At 39.4% G+C, this 19,796-nt stretch overlaps 2 protein-coding genes and 1 long non-coding RNA gene across 5 annotated transcripts in view; 1 reads left to right on the top strand and 2 right to left on the bottom strand.

Moving 5' to 3' along the window:
• The window catches only part of TTC17 (tetratricopeptide repeat domain 17), a 106,640-nt gene extending 97,769 nt beyond the window's left edge, over positions 1 to 8,871 (bottom strand). For both annotated transcript variants that reach the window (XM_031941354.1, XM_031941355.1), the window contains exon 1: positions 8,640 to 8,871. In XM_031941354.1, the coding sequence (XP_031797214.1) occupies positions 8,640 to 8,816 (177 nt within the window). In that variant the 5' untranslated portion in view covers positions 8,817 to 8,871. The remainder of the gene's footprint in view (positions 1 to 8,639) is intronic.
• Positions 8,441 to 15,011, top strand: LOC116419720. The gene is made up of 2 exons (XR_004230004.1): positions 8,441 to 8,675; positions 14,669 to 15,011. It is a non-coding gene; the product is annotated as an uncharacterized LOC116419720 (long non-coding RNA).
• A 412-nt stretch (positions 15,012 to 15,423) lies between these two features.
• API5 (apoptosis inhibitor 5) overlaps positions 15,424 to 19,796 on the bottom strand; it is a 31,774-nt gene continuing 27,401 nt past the window's right edge. The window contains exons 13-14 of one of the 2 annotated variants that reach the window (XM_031941357.1): positions 19,183 to 19,319; positions 15,424 to 17,661 (exon numbers count right to left, since the gene is read on the bottom strand). In XM_031941357.1, coding sequence (XP_031797217.1) covers positions 17,579 to 17,661; positions 19,183 to 19,319 — 220 coding nt within the window. In that variant the 3' untranslated portion in view covers positions 15,424 to 17,578. The remainder of the gene's footprint in view (positions 17,662 to 19,182; positions 19,320 to 19,796) is intronic. The other variant, XM_031941358.1, reaches the window with a different exon arrangement.

Raw genomic sequence — 19,796 nt, 5'->3', positions numbered from 1 at the left:
TTATACAATGATTTCCCCCTCAAATTGATGTTTTAACTTATCTTAGCTGCACTGGTTGTTAAAATGATCTATTTTATCTTTTTTGATCACTTCTATCTTTTCTTTAGTTAAGAATTTTCCTTTCAATCACAAGCAAGAGGTACCAGAATAAGATGGCTTCTATGGTTTTGTTCTTTTCCAAATAATTTATATTTTTGGGTTCATCAGATATTAGGTCATCAAATTCAATTGTTTTGGATTCTTCCTTATGTATCTGTTTTATAAATCTATTTTTCTATTTTTTAAATCAATACAGAATAGCATTAATGACTTCTGCATGACAATAACTTGAGGTTGAGGAGGTGCTATTTCCACTTTGTTTTTCATAATTTCCTTGAAAAGCTAGATCTTTTGTCCCTCTATTAAACGAAATTTCTAATTATTTATGTACTACTTTTAATGTTACACGTATCTTTTATATAAGCAACCTTTTTTCTCATCTTGAGTGGACTACAAAAAATACTTAAATTCATGTATTTCTACTCTAAGTTCTAACTTAATGATTTCTTACTTTATATTTTTAGGGTCACTGGAAAATACCAGTTAACATTAATAAAACTTTACAAGTATATTAATCAACATTTTTTATTTTGGTCACTTTAAACAAAATTGATGAATGATCAGACATGTAAGGTCTGAGGGAACATTTGATCCTAGATGACCAAGCTCTCCATTCACTATGCTATGTCACCTCTTAAATATATTTCCTAAATTGAGAAGTAAATTAACAAATTTACCACCACCACCACCACAACAACAAAAAAGGAAGATTTTTTTTTTTCCTCTCACAAATTTGGGTTACATTTTCTAAATATACTCTACTGGATTTAGATTTATCCTTTTAAAATTATACAAAAAATAGAACTGTTATAAAAATGGGGTATGACTCAATTTTATCAAGAAATTCTGGCTGGAATGGGTGAATATTTGCTTATGGCACTAAGAAAATCAAAGGCTGGATCAGCACTTAAGAGTGGCTACTTTACTTTGCCCTGTACCTTAAGCCACAGTAGACAATACTCAGCTTCCAATTTATCCTTCTGAAAATAGGCAAAATCAATATGGTTTCTCCAAGGAGGAAGTTTTTGACATGTAACTGAAAAATGATTCAGGGACCACTAAGTTGAATGAATTAAACTTTTGAAGACAGGAAATTTGATCATAATAGGAATATGATGATAAAGTCACTGTTCATATGCCTTTAAAAGTATAAAATCAGCCTTACTATTTGGGGAATTCATTTGCTGACTAGTAATGGATGTCACCATTTTAAACAGAAACAATGGGAAAGCACCACTTATTCATGGAAGAATGAAAAAGTTTCTATGTAACCACACACTACTAAACTCTTTATTAAGTCCTAGCATATGTGAAAGGAGGATTAATAAGAGGAAGCAATGATTTTTAACCTGAAAGTAACCACAACGATTTGCCTTTCCTTTTCCTACTAACAACATTGTGATCTATTTAATTACACATTTGATATGGTTGATACAATGTAGAATCTTAGTTGGATAAAGTAAGAAAGGATACTGTTTACTGGGATAACAAATGAACCTGCTTCCTGCCATCCCAAACTAATTGCTCTAGTAATCTTGCTTTTCTTTCCCTCTAAATATTCTGGTAGAAATGACTTGCAATCATGACCAGTAGTTGAACTACCTCTGGAACCTCAGGCAAACTCCCAGTGCCTGAACCACTAGCCAGGAAGCCCCTAATTGGAATTCTAAGTACTGTGGATTGGAATTGTACCCATCAGATTGGAGTCTAGCTGAAAGCTAATATCTACAGATGAATGCCCAGTGTTAATTTATTACAAAGGAAATCAGTGTGTGTGTATGTATATACATACACACACACACACACACACACAAACACACACACATTTTTCTATTTTGACATTGTAACTACTACACACTGTGTTTTACTGAAGTCCAGGTTAGCAAGAAGCCAAGTAGCATTAGAGATTAGATCAGAAAGGCATTTTAAAGGCATCACTTCTTGCAGATGAGGAAGCTGAGGGCAGTAAAGTTAAGTGACTTGACCACGATCACACAACTAGAAAGTGACTAAAGCAGGATTTGGACTAAGCTTTTTCTAACTTGAAATCCAGTGTTCTATTTACTATGCCATGCTGCCTCTAAAAGGTAACTTCCCTGAAATGGAGATGACACAATTCTTTTTCTCTCCATCTGGTTGAATTTCAACAAGAGGCAGGTAACAAACATTGATGAAATGACTACTGTGAACTGGAAGGATCTACAGAAAGAATCAATTCTTGATAAGGCAAGCTCTTAAGTGATGGTAAAACTAACTTGTTCCTGAAGCTCTCAAAGAAAGATGGCTTCATTAGAGCTCAAGGTAAAATGTGTTCTCTGGAGCACAAGATAAGAAAGGTGACTTTTTAACCTTAAGATGGGATAATTTCCCTGAAGCTTCAGTTGAGAAGTCATTTACAAACCAGACACGAGGAAGTATTGTCAAATTCAAGGAGTATGAGAGGCATCTGTCAACTCAACAGAAGTATTCGAGTGAATATGTGTAACAGCAGTTTTTAGAGTAACTAGTCTGTGCACTGAGTTAAAGCTTCCAGGTCATCTCCTATTACAGTATACAGTAAATGTTCCATCTTGGAGTTAAACAGCAGATCTACAGTCTAGGGAAGGGATGGGGCTAGAGATTACTTCCTTCCAAACATACACACACAGCTTATGCCTTCTATGTATATGTATACAAAACACTCAATATCTGTGTGTGTGTGTGTGTGTGTGTGTATTTGTGAGTCATCTACAAAGAATTGATGGGAGCTATTCAAGAGAATAGCAGAGGAATCGGGGCGGAACCTTGGATGGATAGAGCTGAAAGAATCTGGCTATCGAAATGATTCAGACAAGAGATGCTGAGAGCCTAAACTTGGAAGGATGGTTGCCACATGAGTGAAAAACATTCTACCACAGTGAAGAATTATGCATTCAGCCCCTGATTTGGCCTCCCCGCTTCCAGGCTCTCTTGCACCATTTCATCCTCCAGCCAAAGGGACTCTCCTAAAACACAAGTTTGACCACATCATACCTATCCTCAATAAAATCTGGAAGCTTCCCATAGACTCAGGATCATACCCAAACTCGTTATCCGCAGTGGCACTGAAAGCAAGTCTCCATTTACCCCTCCTTTCTTCCCCTCACTGCTGGCTGCTTCTCACACCCAACATTCCAGCTCCTTCCCCACTTCTACCTCTTGGAATCTCCAGTTTCCTTCAAAATCCAACCCAAGTAATCTTCTATAGAAAGCTTTTCCTGACTACCTTCTCCACATCCTGCTCTGGATTCTTTACATACTCTACACACACACACACACACACACACACACACACACACACACGCAGAGTCTTCCCATTAAATTCCTTGAGGATGGCTTCATTTAAATAAATTAGGAAAATTTCCAAATTTTCATTATGGCATATAAATGAAAATATTGAAGAAAATAGACTGGATAATGGTTATTTTGTTATCCATAAGAAGCCACCAAAAAAGTGTGTAGTGTTTCTAACAGCTAGTGAATCATCACTAAACCCTCTCAACTTCTCTGTAAATCATTGGCAAAGGCAGGTCTTAAAAAGGCAACACACAAGCTAGATTATGATACTTTGTGTATGTTCCTGTAGTTTCCCTTTAAGAATATAAACTCCTCGGGGGCAGGGTTTGATTTTTTTTTTTCTTCTCTAATTCCAAAGTTTAGTACAGAGGAAGTGCTTAAGAAATACTTACAGACTGAGTTGAGATAAAACCAAGATAGTTAACTAGACTGCAAAATGTAAATTATTGTTATTATTACTATTATAAAGATCTGGAAGGCAGAGACTTCTTAATAAATTGCACTGCAAATAGCAAAAGTTGTTATTTGCAGTTTTATATAGTTGATTTCCCCAATCAAAACCAAATCACTTGCAGATAGACCCAGATTTGCCTATGAATTATAAAGTCCTATAGATTTGGTTTACTTACTAAATCTAAATCATGGAACAATTATTTTAGTCACTCTAATGAATGAGAGGAAAACCTCAGTTTTTCTCCTACAGGTTCTATTCACTGTCTTCTCTCTACTTCCAATTACTCTGTATATATTTCAACATTCAGTTATATAAGTGGAGCTCAGATTTAGATCTGGACAGGACTTTGGTGGTATTGCTGCTGTTGTTCAGTGGAATCCAACTCTTCATCACCCCATATGAGTTTTGGCAAAGATACTGGTTTGCTATTTCTTTCTTCAACTCATTTTACAGATGAAGAACTGAGGCAAACAGAGTTAAGTGACTTGCCCAGAGTCACATAGCTAGTAAGTGTCTGAAGTCAAATTTGAACTCAGAAATGAATCTTCCCAACTCCAAAGCCAGCACTCAATCCAAGGTGTCCCCAAGATGCTCACACTAGAACAAGGTAGGTGCTTAACAGATCTTTTCTGATCCAGATATGCACACTTACAGTTTTAAGTTTCAATAGCCTAAAACTTTACTAAGACTTTTGGGACAGCCTGTATATGCATTATAAACTATCTTAAATATTGCAAAGAGTCAAATAAGAAATAATGATCAAGATGGAAAAGCACTTGTGCTAGAAAAAACAACAAAAAAAGTAAATTTACAGGAGCTAGCAGAAGTGACTGCAGAAAGAGATTTTTCATTACAGAGACAGAAGAATTTTAGTGGAAAACAGTTAGCAGATTATCCTCCATTTGAATTTCCCACTGACTATACAAAAGGAATGTACAATAATGAGCTGTCAGAGGCAAAGAATTCCTCTTAATATAAATGGAAGTCCCATTAGAAAGAGGTTGAGTCTCAAAAGTTTATCTGTCAGCCCACTGTTTGGAATTGAAACCCATTTCTCCAGAACAAGTTATCAAGTGACATAAGGGGCTGTTGGAGTCCTAGTATATCCCTACAAGGCTGATGAATACCTCATGTTTACAGAGTAAAAAAGAAAAGCAGGCAAATTTTAAAAATTAAGCTCCAAAGGACTGCAATTTTTGCTCATGCATTCAGATTTAGCTTCTTGTAATTTAATGATCACAGATTTAGAGCTGGAAGGGGTCTTGAAGCCAGCAAGTCCAGTTCTCTCATTTTCATAAATAAGAGAACTGAGGCAGAGAGAGAGAGGTTAAGCATCCAAAGCAGGATGTGGAATCAGATTTTTCTAGTACTATTGTATGCACTTTGTCACCCAGCTGCCGGTCAATATCATAAATAAGCTAATAGAGAAATGCCTATATTTGCTGTGCTAGGATAAAAACTGACTAGCAAATGCTCTCTTCTGGGGAGGAGAGTGGGAATTGATTACCTCATTGAATGTCTTCATCATTTGAGATTATAGCAGACTGGCTTGTTTAAATCAATGCTTCTGGCAATCCAGTTTTTTAAAATGATGAGCACTTTAAAAATATATTATAAAAATGATGACCTATTGCACCTTTAAGACATATTTAAAATATCAGGATGATCATTTCAAGAATACAAGCAGTTATTTCAGGCCTTTTTGTAATATTTAGACTAGTTATTTTAAAAGCAAATTCAAATTTCTGCTGTCTAGTATTTCCAAAAACAAGCACCTAGAGTCAGATTTGACTACCTAAGATAGGAATATCATATAAGAACTTATTAAAAAATAGAAATAAGGAATTTATTGATTTTTTTTTCTTAAAAAGTTATAAGTAGAGGGAATTCTAAGGTGCAGCAGTTAGAGCACTGGAATCTGAAGGAGCCGAGTTCAAACCCAACCTCAGACACTTGACACTTATAGCTGTGTGACCTTGGACAGGTTATTTAATCCCACCTCCCCAAACCTCCCAAACTTGAAAGTCTAGTTTTTTCACCTTCTTCACTGAAACTCAGCATGGATCCCACTTCCAACAACCACTGAATAACACCAATATATTAAGGCTGCTTATTGTAGGCAATCCAAAAATTCAATAGAAACTATAAATGTGGGGATTTACAGAGACACAATTCTCCTCTGTAACAACTTTCTGAGGATATTAACACATTTCCAGTGGAAAGATTTGGATAGATGACAGAAAAAATTGGGTTTAACTTCTGCTGTGACTGAGCAAGCCACTTGGTCCCAATGAACTTCCATTTATCTTTAAATTGAAGGGGTTAGCCTAGCTTCCTTTTTAGCTCCAAAATTCTATGGTGTTTAGACCAGGAATTTATATGGTAAGAGCAATCCTAAAATCAACAGAAAGCAAAAGTGACAGCCAGAATATAGCAAGGGGACTGAAATAAACCTTCCTCAGAGGGACCTCACTGGGATGTTTCATGAAGCCAAGAACATGGCCCACCCAAATGTGGTCAATCTAGGAATCTGGCTGCTGTCAGAGACAAGGGATTCCTTGAAGGTAAGACCTGTTTTATGATGTTTTCTCTGTCCATTTAATACCCAACAGACACTTAATAAATATTGCTTGAATTTAGCTGACTGACAGAATGGTCAATAGGAGCAAGGGCCAACAGGGCCCCAAACTGTTCAGAGTGTCAGGGCCAGGTCACAGCTCCAACTCCTTGCCTCCACATTGATCTTTTCCCAGTGGAAGCTTATTTACGGTTACATTGTAAACCATTGTATCTGTGTAAAATGTTGTGCCTCCTACAGGAACGCAACAGTGTAAATGTACAGTAGCACTCCTTACTCCCAAAGTCCTGTTGGGAAGAGAGTTTGCTTTTTCTCCCAGACACTAGTCTGGTCCCTACATTTCATGGACAGATCAGGAAAGCCCTCTAGACTGGTCACTGTGGGCAACAACAAAGGGGAAATGCTCTTCTGACACTGATTTAAAAAAAAAAAAAAAAAGACATATAGCAAACCATTGTAAATGAAGGCAGGTTCACTCTTTCTTATCCCAAGGATCAGTGGATAGTTTGCATCTTTCTGATAGACTACTTTCTCAGCTCGGCTCAGCTCAGCTCAGGACATGGTCATGAGAGGAACTCAAAGTCACGGGAGTATAAACAGTTGTAGCCAAGAACAATATAGCCGAAGAACCAACGGAAAGCTCCCCAAATTACAGTAAGTGTGACAATTCCCTGTCTCATTTCAGTAGGGCCTCGGGGAAAACCAAGACCAGGAAACAAGAATAGGGTGGAATACAAGCTTCAACAGGCTCTCACATTAAATTTCAAGCATCACTAAGAGTGATTTGTCACTGCTTTCTAATGTCTTTTACTTTATCTTTTTAAGTCTTCAGTCAGGATGGCCACTAACTAGGAAACAGGGAACTTTTCCTATTGGCATTGTAAAGATAAGTATGATAAAACAATCTACATTTAAATGGGGGAAAAAAAAAACCACACCTTTTCCACCAGTTAGACTGGGAAATGCAGACCATAAAACCATCAATTCAACCCTTCAGATAAAATCTGACACCAAATGGCAAAGCCAGCTCCCACTGATTCAATGTTATCAAGATGTAGAACGATAATTATAAAGCCTAATTTGGAATAACGGGGCAGATTCACCAACTGCTAAGCATTTCCTAGATATTTCATTATTCCATTTTATGGAATTTTAAAAATTTAAAAAAATTTAAAAAAATGTCCCATTTTATGGGACAAGTGGTTCAGGATTCCGATAGCAGAATACTAAGTAGAAAAAACACTAAGTACTTTATGACTAAGTAATAAAAATACTAAGTAACTACTGGAGAGCATTCGGTATGCTAGCCGCAATAACAAGTTCTGTCTCTAGGCATGCACATTTCTCTTTCTTGAATGACTTTTGACTCGAGAAAATACAGTGTTGGATAATGAACAGAGACGGGAGACCAGTGCCCGCCTTGTGATTATCGTTAGTCGGCTCCGTTCTCTCTGATGTGTCCGCACGCAAGGCGAGGGGGCTTGGCAGCAAGCCCTCTCCTCAGCCGGCTGCGTAAGGGGAAGGAAGAGCCGGGGACGGAGGCGAGGTGAGCGCCCGTACCGAGCAGGTGGGCACTTCGGGCACCTGCGGGGGACTTTAGCTCTCGGGAGCCGGACGAGCTGGGACTGGGGCGCGGGAGACTCGGCCAGAAGGGTTCCAGGAAGGACGCTCTCCATCAAACCCGGCGCGGGGATGCGCAAGCCGAGCGCGGAGTAAGGGCACAAGCCGGGTTAGTGGCTGATCTGCTCCGCGGCGCTGGGCAGGGATGAGCGAGTGCTCGGGGGAATGAATGGGCGCCAGGAGGGCAGCGCCGCCGGCCGCGGCGGGTCTCGGGTTAGAATCCTGCCCGGCCGGTCCCAGTCAGACGGATCCGGGCTCGCCCCTTTCCCGGCAGGGCTGGCTTGCCACGGGGGCCGCCGCCGGCTTTCCGGAGGAGGGGGCTGAGGGAGCATCCCCGAGCCCGCCCACCGCGCCTTTACACGGCAGGAAACTGAGGCCCGGCCCACGAGGCGCGGCGGACTCGGCAGAGGCTGGGGGCGCACGCGCCTGGGGACGGGCTCGCGGCCCTACGGGAGCCGAGGGAGGGAGGGAGGGAGGGAAGCAGGAGGGGAGGGAGCTTAGCGGGGAGCCCGGGCCCAGGGGCGCCGGGGTCGGAGCCTGGGATCCCCCATGAGGGGCCGCCGCCGCCGCTACCTGCTGCTGGATCTTGCCGTCCTCCGTCACGATCCAGTGAGTAGTGGCCGAGGCGCCACGAGCCGCGACGCCCAGAAAGACGGAGAGGCCGAGGAGCCAGCGGGGCCCCGGGGCAGGCCGCGGCCCCAAGCGGCCGCGGACCCCTGCCGCCGCTGCCGCCGCTACCTCCGCCGCCATTTTCCCCCCCCAGCTCCGCCGCTCGCGCCGGAAGCGGAAGTACGGCCCCGCGGCCCGCCATCTTGGTAAGGGAGGCGGTGGCGAAGGCGGAACCTGCGGGGCGCTGCTAGGGGCGGGCGCTGAGGCGGGAGTTCCGACCCTCCTCCAATCCCGCCGATCCTGGGCCCTCCCTCCCTCTCCGCCCCTCCCCCACCGAAGGTGCCGGGAAACCGCAAGCCCTTCCTCCCCTCGGGAGCTGCTCGGTGGGGCGGGGCTTCCCAGAGGCGGGAGGAGGAGCCGGGCACCTGAGCCCCTGCTTTGGCACGCCTCCCCTCGCCCGAGGCTTTCATTTATGCCTGCGTGCTGCACTCCTTCAGTCACGGGCTCACTCATTAATTCTGCTTTGAGGCCTTCATTCCTTCCTCCAGGCGCTCATTCATTCGTTCACACATTCATTCGTTCCCACATTCATTCATCCATCCACGTCTTGCCTCGGGACGCAGGTGACCTTGCCCAGCCCTCCCTCACTTTTGTCTTCTGGCATCACCTCTTTGATGTCTCTGCCCTCTTGGAGAACAAAGGACAAAAACAACAACGTCGATGCGCCCCGTATTCATCCGTGTGCTCGTTATTTTTCATTCACGTTCATTCTTCATTTTCTTTGCTGACTCATTCATCATACATCATTCACTGAACCCATTCAATCAATCATTATCCAAATATTCATTCGTTCTTCATTTATTCAAGTAGCAATTCATTCATTCATCCAGGCATTCGTTCATTGCTACATTTGTTCATTCACTCCTTCATATTGCATTAATTACCTCATTCGTTCTAAATATTTTTTCCACATTACATATTGCCCTGGTGGATATACATCAACCAATCAACAAGCATTTATTAAGGAACTGGTGGGAAGAGTTCAAGGCTTTTAATCTGGGTGCCCAGGTTTCAGGGGATCTGTGAATTTAGGTAAAAAAAAAAATATCAAGTATTAAGCACTTAACTTTGTACCAGGCAGGCAGGAGAGGGTGCATGGGGTAAGTAGATAGAGCTGAGGTTCTCAACCCAGCTGGTTAAATGTCAAGGGATCTGTGAATTTGGGTGAGGGAAAACAATTTCAAATCCTGCCTCAGATATTTCATAGTTGTGCAAACCTGGACAAATCTTTTATCTCAGTTTCCTCATCTGTAAAATGAGGGGGTTGAGCTTAATGGCCTTTTTGATCCTCTTATAATTAGAATTGCTCATACCTAGACAACAGAATAATACCTTAACCCTCCCCTTCCCCCCTTTACCTAACCATTAACTTTACTTGTCCCATCTCAACTTCACCTCTCAATCTTAAATCATAATTTTAGGCTTGCCTAGCTCCTCTTGTATGGTGAGGCTCTAGTTGCCACATTTTAGGAATAGCTATGGAGCAGCCAGGGTGGTGAGGGCAAGGGGTAACAAGGGTAAAGATGACAAAAGTATTCAAGATAATGCCACATGGGAACTCGGCTGATAGAACTGGGAATTTAGATTGGAAGAGATTTAAGGTACACAAAAGTGGTTTTCAGGACTATCAAATGGCAGAAAGATTAGATTTCTGCTTGGTTCAAAATAACCCAAGTAGCAACAGGTTAATGGCAGCTTTAGGAGTGGAATTAAGGAAAAACTTTTAAATTTAATTTTTAAAAATCTAATACTAATTTTTTAATTTTCCCCAATTACATCTAAAAACTTTTTTTTTTTTTTTCAAATTTTGAGTTCCAAATTTTGTCAACTAGTTTGACGTGGGTTATACACGTATAGTCATGCAAAACACATTTTCTTCTAAGTCACACTGTGAAAGAAAACAGACAAAAAAAAAATAAAGAAAAAGTATCTTCAGTTGGCATTCCAGCTCCACCAGTTTTCTCTAGAGATGGGACAACACCTTTCTTTATAAATCCTGCAGAAGCGTCTTGGGTCATTGTATTGCTGGGAATAGCTAAGTTAATCACAGATCATTATACAATCATGCTGTTACCGTGTACAGTTTACTGATTCTGTTCATTTCACTTTGTATCCGTTAATGGAAATGTAGGAAAAGCTTTTTTTGACTATGGCAAAGTAGATCATACCTCCCTGGAATTCCTCAGAGAAGAGAGTGAATAACCCAGTCTCGATTCACATGTTGTAGAGGGGCTTCTTGGAGAGCCGTGTATTGAACTAGATTACCTGTTATCCTTTTGAGTTTTGTGATTCTGTGACTTGGGTTCAAATACTGTCTGAGGTTTTTTATTTGTGTAACTCTGGGGAACTCCTTTACCTTGTTGTCATCTCTGAAATAGAAGTCTGGACCTGATGGCCTCCAAGGCTCCTTCTAATCCCAAATATTTGATATAAAGGTAGGGATTAGATAATAGGAAAAATAGGATTTCAGAATTACATACTTCTCTACCAGGGCCAACTTTACATTAAAATCCAAAGGATCATTAGCTCGAGTCAAAAAACCCCTTTGAAACAGAGCCCTTTTTTGGGAAAATAAACAACAGCTTTCCTCATGGAAGATTCTGTAGTGGTGGGGGTGCCAAGAAACTCCTGATGGCTACGTAAGCCGGAAAGTAGAAAAGTACTACCTCAGGTAGGGGAAAAGTAGAACCCAACAAATTTGTCTAAAATGTTTTTCTCTTTTTGAATCAGACTTGTGATTTCATTAGTTTAGTGAAGATCTATGAACATTAAACAGACAAATATTTCAGTTTCTTTGTAATTTATGTATGATACAAACAAAAAACCCTGGTGGTTGTGAACTCTCAGTATAAAAATTTCCTTTACCTGTGCAGATGAATATCTCCTCTGCACCTCAGAGTCTTAGAATTTCCAGGGGGCCAGTTAGAGTCATGATTTGCCCAAATGTTCTGGACTTACTTGAAAGCTGGCTATCTACTCCACTCTGCTTATCCAGATCAGCAGTCTGCTTATCCTGGTTTCATTAAGGAACATTTTGTGGAATACCATGGAAGCTATCCTCAAGAAAGGTGACTCATTTCTGTGTAATGATCCTATATGGACTGATCTATGAATTTATACCTGCTCTTTTTAAACTTTTAAATCTTTTTGCCTTGCTTGGTTAAATGACTTCTGGATTTACTAAATACCATTTTATCGTTTCTTTAAACTACCTCCTTGAAACTATGATGGGTGCATTTTGGCATTGGGGGCTTCCTGAATACTTAACTGTATGCAAAACAATGTGTTTCCATTGATGTGAAGTTCTGGCCAGGTCTGCCTGGTGGGACTCTGGCCCACGCTGTCCCTTAAATTCAAGGCTAAATTCCTGCTTCACTTTTTCCTGAAGTTGTAAGGATGTTATTGAAGCATACATTCTTGGTATGTGACCAGCACATCATCTTTGTTGATCACCTGTCTCTTTATGGTCTCTAATTTAATAGGACTCCTTTAACCTTTTAATCCAAAGAATATTACTTTTCTTGGATCACACCTTTTAGTTAGCTGTTCTACTCTGTGCTTTTGCTAGCACTGTATCTCGAAGGTGCTGCAACCAGAACTGTACGTCATATTCCAAGATCTGATTAAGTTTGTTCCCAATGTCTTTTTTGGAAGTTTTGTGTCAAACTTCAAAATTACTGCCTAGAATTAAAAGCAACCTAAGCAAATAGGAATTCAAAATTCAGCCTAGAAATATACCAAAGATGGGTCAACATCTGGTTGTACAATGCTCACTGTTGATGTTCAAAGGCATATTCACCACTTTAGGGAGTAACTGACAATTTCCTCAATGTTTTCTGAATCTTTACTCCTAAGAGAGGCCGTAACTAATTAAATTTAACAAATATGTATTAAGTGTGTACCCAGGTAAAGTTCTGGGCTATAGGCCAAAATTACATAATTCCCTGTCATTAAAGAACATATATATCTTATGGTAAAAATATAACATTCATAGGAAAATAAAGGTAATTGGAGTCAGGATAATTCATTAGCTGGGGAGATCAGGGAAGACTGAGTTGATCCCAATTTAGGGTTCAATTTAGAACCTTGAAAAAAGACTAAGATTTTCAGCAATGGAAATAATATAAGAGCTTCATTTGAAGCTCTTTCCCCATCTTGGTCAGGTTTGGGAATAACGTGGATGCAATTTGGATTTTTCCAAATAAACCTTTCCTAAAGGAAGGTTTCCTTCCAGCTACTTTATAGGTACCTCCTATGTATACTTTTGTGTGTACCTTCTCCTGCACTAGAATGGAAGCTCCAAGAAGGCAAAGGGCTGCCTTTTCTTTTTCGTATATCCAGTGTTTAAAACAATGGGTGCATTTTATGCCAAGTTCCTCCTTGGTCCTGCCACCATATATATCTAACACTCCTCCTTCATCTCTCCTCATACATCACTAAACCAGTGGCCAAGGATGTCTGTAATCTTTTACTTGTTTTTATGCTTACCAATGCAATGGCATAGTATTACTCCAGACAGACTGAGTTTTGAGAAGTAACTGTTGTCCTAAAAATGGCCTGCATATTGGATTCCTCTGGTGATGGTTTGACTCTTCGCCTACCAATGCCGAGTTTCTTGGGCCATCCGCCTGCTGATGTCCAGCAAAAATGGTTTATGTCTTGGCCCCAAGGATTCTTTCTCATAAAGCATCTGTACTTCTGATAACATGTGTCAATTTTGCCAACTGTTAAGACACTCTTACCGATGCCAAGGGTTAGCTTTAGCAAGAAAGGTTGTCTCTTCCTGTCTAGAGCAAAGGAAAACAGGATGGATGTTTTTGTTTCTGCATTCCCTGCATAGAGAAATCTCTGACATAGGAGATATCTTATTTCCTATTTGTGAATGGAGGAGTTCCTAATTTGCTTAAAGGTGTACACAAAGTGGGTTATCCTCCCATTCCCTGAACTTTCTTTTGAAATCCTTTTGTTACTTCAGGCCTACTAAATACCTTAGCTTAACATGCTTTTCAAAATTACTGTCCTCATTGAAACCCATGAACTCCCACTTCCATGACTTACCATTCTTGGTCTTTGATCTGAAATGCCCTCCTTAATTGCAACTCAAATACTACCTCAGATGTTAACTTCATGAATGAAGCTCTTCAAGATCTTACTTTATTCTCTACTCATTTCCCATGGCTGCATTCCTTGGAATATTTACATCATGGCCCTGGGAAGTCTCATCATCCTGAAAGATACCAGCTTTGATAGTCACACCTTATCAGTACTCTTTTCCCTGGGCTGCCTGATTAGAGGATGGAGTACCTCCTAAAACCTACATGTAAGGAAGGTGGCCCAGGCTAGTCATCAATTCATTTCCCACTTGGCTGTACTTCTTTGGACTACTCCATCATAAAACTTGCCCCTCTCCTCCCAGCTTCATTTGGTATTAGTTTCTCCTTTGAGGAAGGGATTTTGTATTTGTAAGCCTCCAGAATTTAGCATAGTGCCTGGCACAACATAGGTGTTTAATAAGTATTTATTGAAGGACTCCAGGCAGCAGTGAACGCTTTCCCTTTTACTCTCATATTTTGTCTTGAGGGCATTTCTGTGTCTTGCCTCCCTTCTTAGATTACAGCTATAAATCTATAGATTTTAAGCTGAGTAAAATCTTAGAGTGATCCCTTTTTCACCCCCCAAATTTTACAGATTAGAAAGCTTGTGTCAGATTAAGGAGCAGCTCCATATGTTGAAATGGATTTCAAATTCAATACTCTTTTCACTATACTACATAAAGAACTAAGATCCCACCCCAAGGGGCAAAATAACTTGCCCAAAGTCATATCGGTAAAACAAAGGGGGGGGGGAGGAGGGGGAGGGAGAGAAGAAACATCCCATAGAAACTTCAGTGTTCATTTTTATAGTACTTGACCCTATTCTTTGTGTGTATGCAGGTAATCCTAGGATCTTCTTTGAAGGAGAACCAGACAAACTTTGAAAGTAAGCCTTCAAGGTCCAGCTTTGAGAGCTATAATCCAGTAGTCTACAAACAAGACCAAGGAGAATTCTGGGAAGGCAGTCCCCACCAACATCTAAAAGGTCCCAGCTTTCTAAATAACCAAGACTGGAGATCTGTCTACAGTTCTTTATAAATAAGGAATGGTTCCAGCTTCTTTATCTAGATTCTCAACAGAAAGAATGCCTAAAGAAAGCTATTTTTGAGAGGCTGCTTTGTATATTTAGTGCTCCATAGTTCAGAGAATCATTTTTATAGCTCATCATTTAAAAAAAAAAAAAGCACTTAAAGGCTTCTTTATTTTCTTCTGTATCGTCTTTCCCCCAATCACCTTAGCGGCCATGATAAAGCCATAGCAAAACAAGTTATACATATATTTACTGCACGGCAAGGCATGGATATAAAAGATCTGCCTTTAGAACCAAAACCCACTCAACAGCTAACCCTCTTGGGCTGAGGATGCTGGTTTCCTGGTTCATGAGTGATACTTCTGGTCTTTGAGTGACTGGAGGATTCAGACATGGGCCTCGTCTACCTTCCTAAATTATTTTTCCACTGATCATTTTAGGAAAAATAATTATTACTGATTAAGCCACAATGTAATTATATCTAGTTACCCAAATCAGATTTCCACACTGCACTGGGAAGAGGAATGGAATCTGAAACTGACATAAATTACAAAAGAGACACAAACAAAATTACAAAATGAATTTATTCCAAAAGCATAGGGAACATTTACATTTGAACAAGGTGATAAACAGGTGTCTTTATAAAGGGGAAAATAATCACGCATGTGATGTTTTCATTCTCAATTTTGGAGCAAAAATAACCCTCCTATAGTATACACTATTGCCTCCGGAAGGACTAAAGGGTAGGGAAACAGTAGCAGTGGAGTAAGAGAATAGAGGAAGATAGTAGTTAAATCAACATCAAACTTCAGTGAGCAAAATCACTTATGCTCACTTCTAAGTATCTAAACATGTACTCCAAATCAAAAGAGGAAAATAAGAGTTAAAAATGTCCAAATTTACAAAAATGTAGTCCCAATACAGTTTCTACATTCAAAATGGCCTTTAGGCTACCTGCTGGTCTGAAGTCTAAGAGCCAGACTAGCTGGTTACATCTTTCTCAATGGTAAATATTTATTCCTATGTTTGTCCAGATTCCAAGTGAGTTTAGGTTCAATTCAGAAGCTTATGGAATGTTTGAATATTATTGCCACACTTCAAACTGGTCAAATTACCTCTGCTCACTTGTTATCATTATTCTAGCCTTTAAAAAATATTTTTCCCCCATAAGAATGTGCAGTAGAACCAACAAGGGGCTGTCCTTTTTTCCCAATGCAGTGATAACTACTAAAGCACAACAATGAACATTAATGAAGACACCTGCATTGGAATCACAAACTATTCCCCACAAAGACATGAATAATACCTGGAAAATATCATCCAGGCATTTGATTTTGGGGTGAAAATTAGGGGAAGGAAAGACTAACTGTTGAACCAAAAAATATATATATACATATACATGAAAAAGCCTATGCTATTAAAAATACCTATGACATTTGAAAACTCCTCATACTCATGTCTGGTGATGTCATCTAAGATTTGCTTCATCCACTTATAACTTATTCTATGTTTAATTTTAATTTTGATTAACCTGAGAAGTTAAAAATTCCAAAAGTGGTAAAGCAAAACTAAGAGAGCATCTTTTCCTTATTATTCACTCTTGAAATATTTTTTCCAGGGAAGCTCTGGTCAACAGAATCCTAGGTTACACCACCCACACTGTGAAGGATGCTACTCAAGTCAGATTTAGTATTTGGTTATATTTTTCCAAAACAGCTCTCCAAAATATGGTTGTTTTTGTGTATATATATAGAGTTTTTATGTGTTTTTATTTTTAAATAACAATAATGTTAAGTGCAAGCTGACTCACAACCCCTCACTGTTGGGGGGAAAACTTGACCAACTTACTCCAAAAGAGGACAATCACTGCAGCACAGACTACCCAATCCTGGAGTGTTTCTATTCTTTATTGATTTGTTTTGTATAGTAAAGTTTCACAGCATATATATATATATATATAAATATGTATATATATATGTGCACACACATATTTTTATACTGAACATTAAAATCCGATATTCCAAATAAGTTTGCATCACAACACATGGAGAAGAGTTATGCAAGCAGTGTAAAAGCAACTTACTTTGCCCCATTAATGCCACTCCCAGATATTAACTAAATTAAGGTCTGCATTTAAGAAAAAGCTGGTAAAATATTTTCCATTTATGACAAAGAAAGTGGTAGCGCTGCATCAGTGCATGGCAGCTCAGTTAAAAGAAATAAAAGCAAAAAGAATGTGAACATTGACAATTATACTCTTCTCCATATATTGGGTAGGAGGAGGATGGAGGGGAGAGGAAAACCAGCAACACATCATAACTGACATGAGTCTTCATGAATGTTCCTTTCTATCAATTATCAGACTCTTACATTATATTACATGGTTTTAGCACAAACAGCTCTCTGGTTAATATATAAACTGTCAAGATGTTTTAAGAGAAACCATATACAATGTGGTTTCCAAGTTTGAATAAACCCCGAAGACACTGCAAAAAATGCAAATTTGCTGACAAAAGCATCCAAAAATACAGCTGTGATTTCTCCTTGGACACGTCTGTATTCCGTTAGAAAAGTAGATCAGACATACAAAGGTACAAAGAACACATTGAAGTCTTTACCTGAAGGCAGCAGTCTTTAAAGGGCTATTCCCAGCAACCCAATGAATCTGGTAGTTTAAGAGTGTTTTTAAGCTTGTGACAGCGCTGAAGAATGTGATGTATTCAGTAGAGTCTTCCCCGACTACGATTTCCTCGTCCTCCCCAACCTCGGCCACCTCTACTTCCCCTGAAGCCCCCTCTCTGCTCTACGAAAAATCGAACAGTGAATTAGCTCTCGTTCAGGAATTTATAGTACAGCAAACAGGGAAGAAACATTGGTTCTGAGTGCAGAACTGGAAGGTAGATCCTATTGGAATAGTGTATTCCTTGTGTAGAATAGCTGTAGCATGCACTCTGATGCACAAGACTGATCTTATTTTCATTCCTATATAATAATAAAGTTGTAATACACACGATGCCACCTGATTTGTGCACAACTGGTTGCCTAACACAACAGGTAATTAGAAATTGAAATACTTTTGGTACTATAAAATCACTTGTATAATGAATGGGCATCAAAAAACCATTATCCTTTCAGAAAAGATACAGTGGCACATCTTTTAACTGTTTCATGACAGCAAATTAGTAAGAATAGGATTCAATATACACAAAGATCCCCAAGGTAAGAGCAAGAAAATCAGTTGGGATAGTTATCTATTCACATATACTTTATTAAGAATTGCTTTGAGTGGGAACAAGTGAGCTAAAGATATCAGGAAAATATTAAAACTTCAATGAAAAATTAATCTGCAACCTGATATACTACAATCTCTTAAATGGAAAATGCTTTAAAGAAAGCCTCACATTTCTTGTATTTCAGAGAGGTAGTGGTGTACTGGATAATGGGCTTTGAGTCAGAAAGAACTGGGTTCAAATTCTTTTTCTTACACCTTACTGATTGAGAGTCTAAAGGAAAGTTATATAAGTTCCCAGTATTCCTGGTCAATCTCAAATTACAAAAAAATGCTGATCCAGATCTATGTTTGAGAATTTTGATAGGGAGGAAGGGAGGGGTGAATTCCTATCTGGATGAAATTATTATCCCCTGCTCCTTTCCAATCATGAAATTAAAAAACTACAAAGGTAACCCACAGTGAAATAAAGCTAACTTTGGGTCAAGGAGGAACACAAATCAAATACTTAGCCACCTGACTCTTCTAGAAATACCTTGAGGAGAAAATGAAAAGAATCCTGCTCCAAAAAAAAAAAAAAAAAAAAAATACACTTTCCTTATCAGCTACCTTAGGTCAAATCAGTTCATATAAATTCCACTTAAAAGCAAAAATGCTCACTCCCAAGAATCCTAGGGAATGGTTGTTAATATTAAACACTCTACTCCCCAGGTGAAAAGGAATATACTACCTTGTATATTGCCAGTTTCCCTATACAGTATATTAATGTACATTCTCTCAGTGCCTAAATGACTCCTTGATTTTAAAGCTGGTGCCTCTGGTAACTGTACTTTTACGTGGCAAGTGTCACCAAAAAAAAAAAAAAAACAAAAGAAAAACCCATAAATCCCGGTATAATGAAGTGGTAACTCCCTGAACTATATTTTAGAATATCAAAGACTATCCCAACAGGCAGGAAGTTGCCTATTACAACCAAGGAGTCACTCAGGCACTGAGGGAATCTGGGTCACGATATCTAAATATAACGCTTGATTTTAAGTGCTATGTTCTCGGCCTAATTCCACGTGTTACTTGTACCCAAACGCCAACGCTCACCATAATTAAAGTTGCCCAGATTGCTGCTGTATTTTCCACTAGGAGGATTATAAATTTGTCTAGCATCCCGTTTTGGTCCTGCTGCAGCTTTTTTGGGTGGTGAACCTGAAGTTGTATCTTCATTTGTCCTCTTTTGACTAGAAGGAAAGTATTTAAAACAAAAAAGAAAAAAAAGAAAGGTATGAAAATTCTATTCTTTTGCCTATAATCCTCTGATACCTCTGTTTAGAGTCAAGAAGCCAGCATCAAAAATGACAGACCTAGGACAGGACAGGCCCTACTGCTTCCATTGGAATCTTTTAGCCAACACGTTTTATGGTACGTATAGCACAATGATAATACTTCTTAATTAGGAAATATAAAATATCAGCTGCCTCATGGGACTCCCATTTAGCTGTCTCCAATATTACTGTGCAATATTCCTTCAAGGACATGTACTGATCTACAAAATGAGTTAAATTATTTCACAATGTAACAGACTAACCAGGAAGACCTCTTTAAGTCAATTCTGAAGAGTAAATATTAGGAATTCATTCTACAAAAATTTGTATTATGAATACTACAATTTAATTGGGTATTTTAAACTTACTTCTAAGAATACTTAAGCATCCTTG

The sequence above is a fragment of the Sarcophilus harrisii genome, chromosome 6 (genome assembly GCF_902635505.1).
Source record: "Sarcophilus harrisii chromosome 6, mSarHar1.11, whole genome shotgun sequence".
Taxonomy (NCBI): Eukaryota; Metazoa; Chordata; class Mammalia; order Dasyuromorphia; family Dasyuridae; genus Sarcophilus; species Sarcophilus harrisii.
Note: the sequence above shows the minus strand (reverse complement) of the source record. Positions and strands in the feature narration are given on the sequence as shown.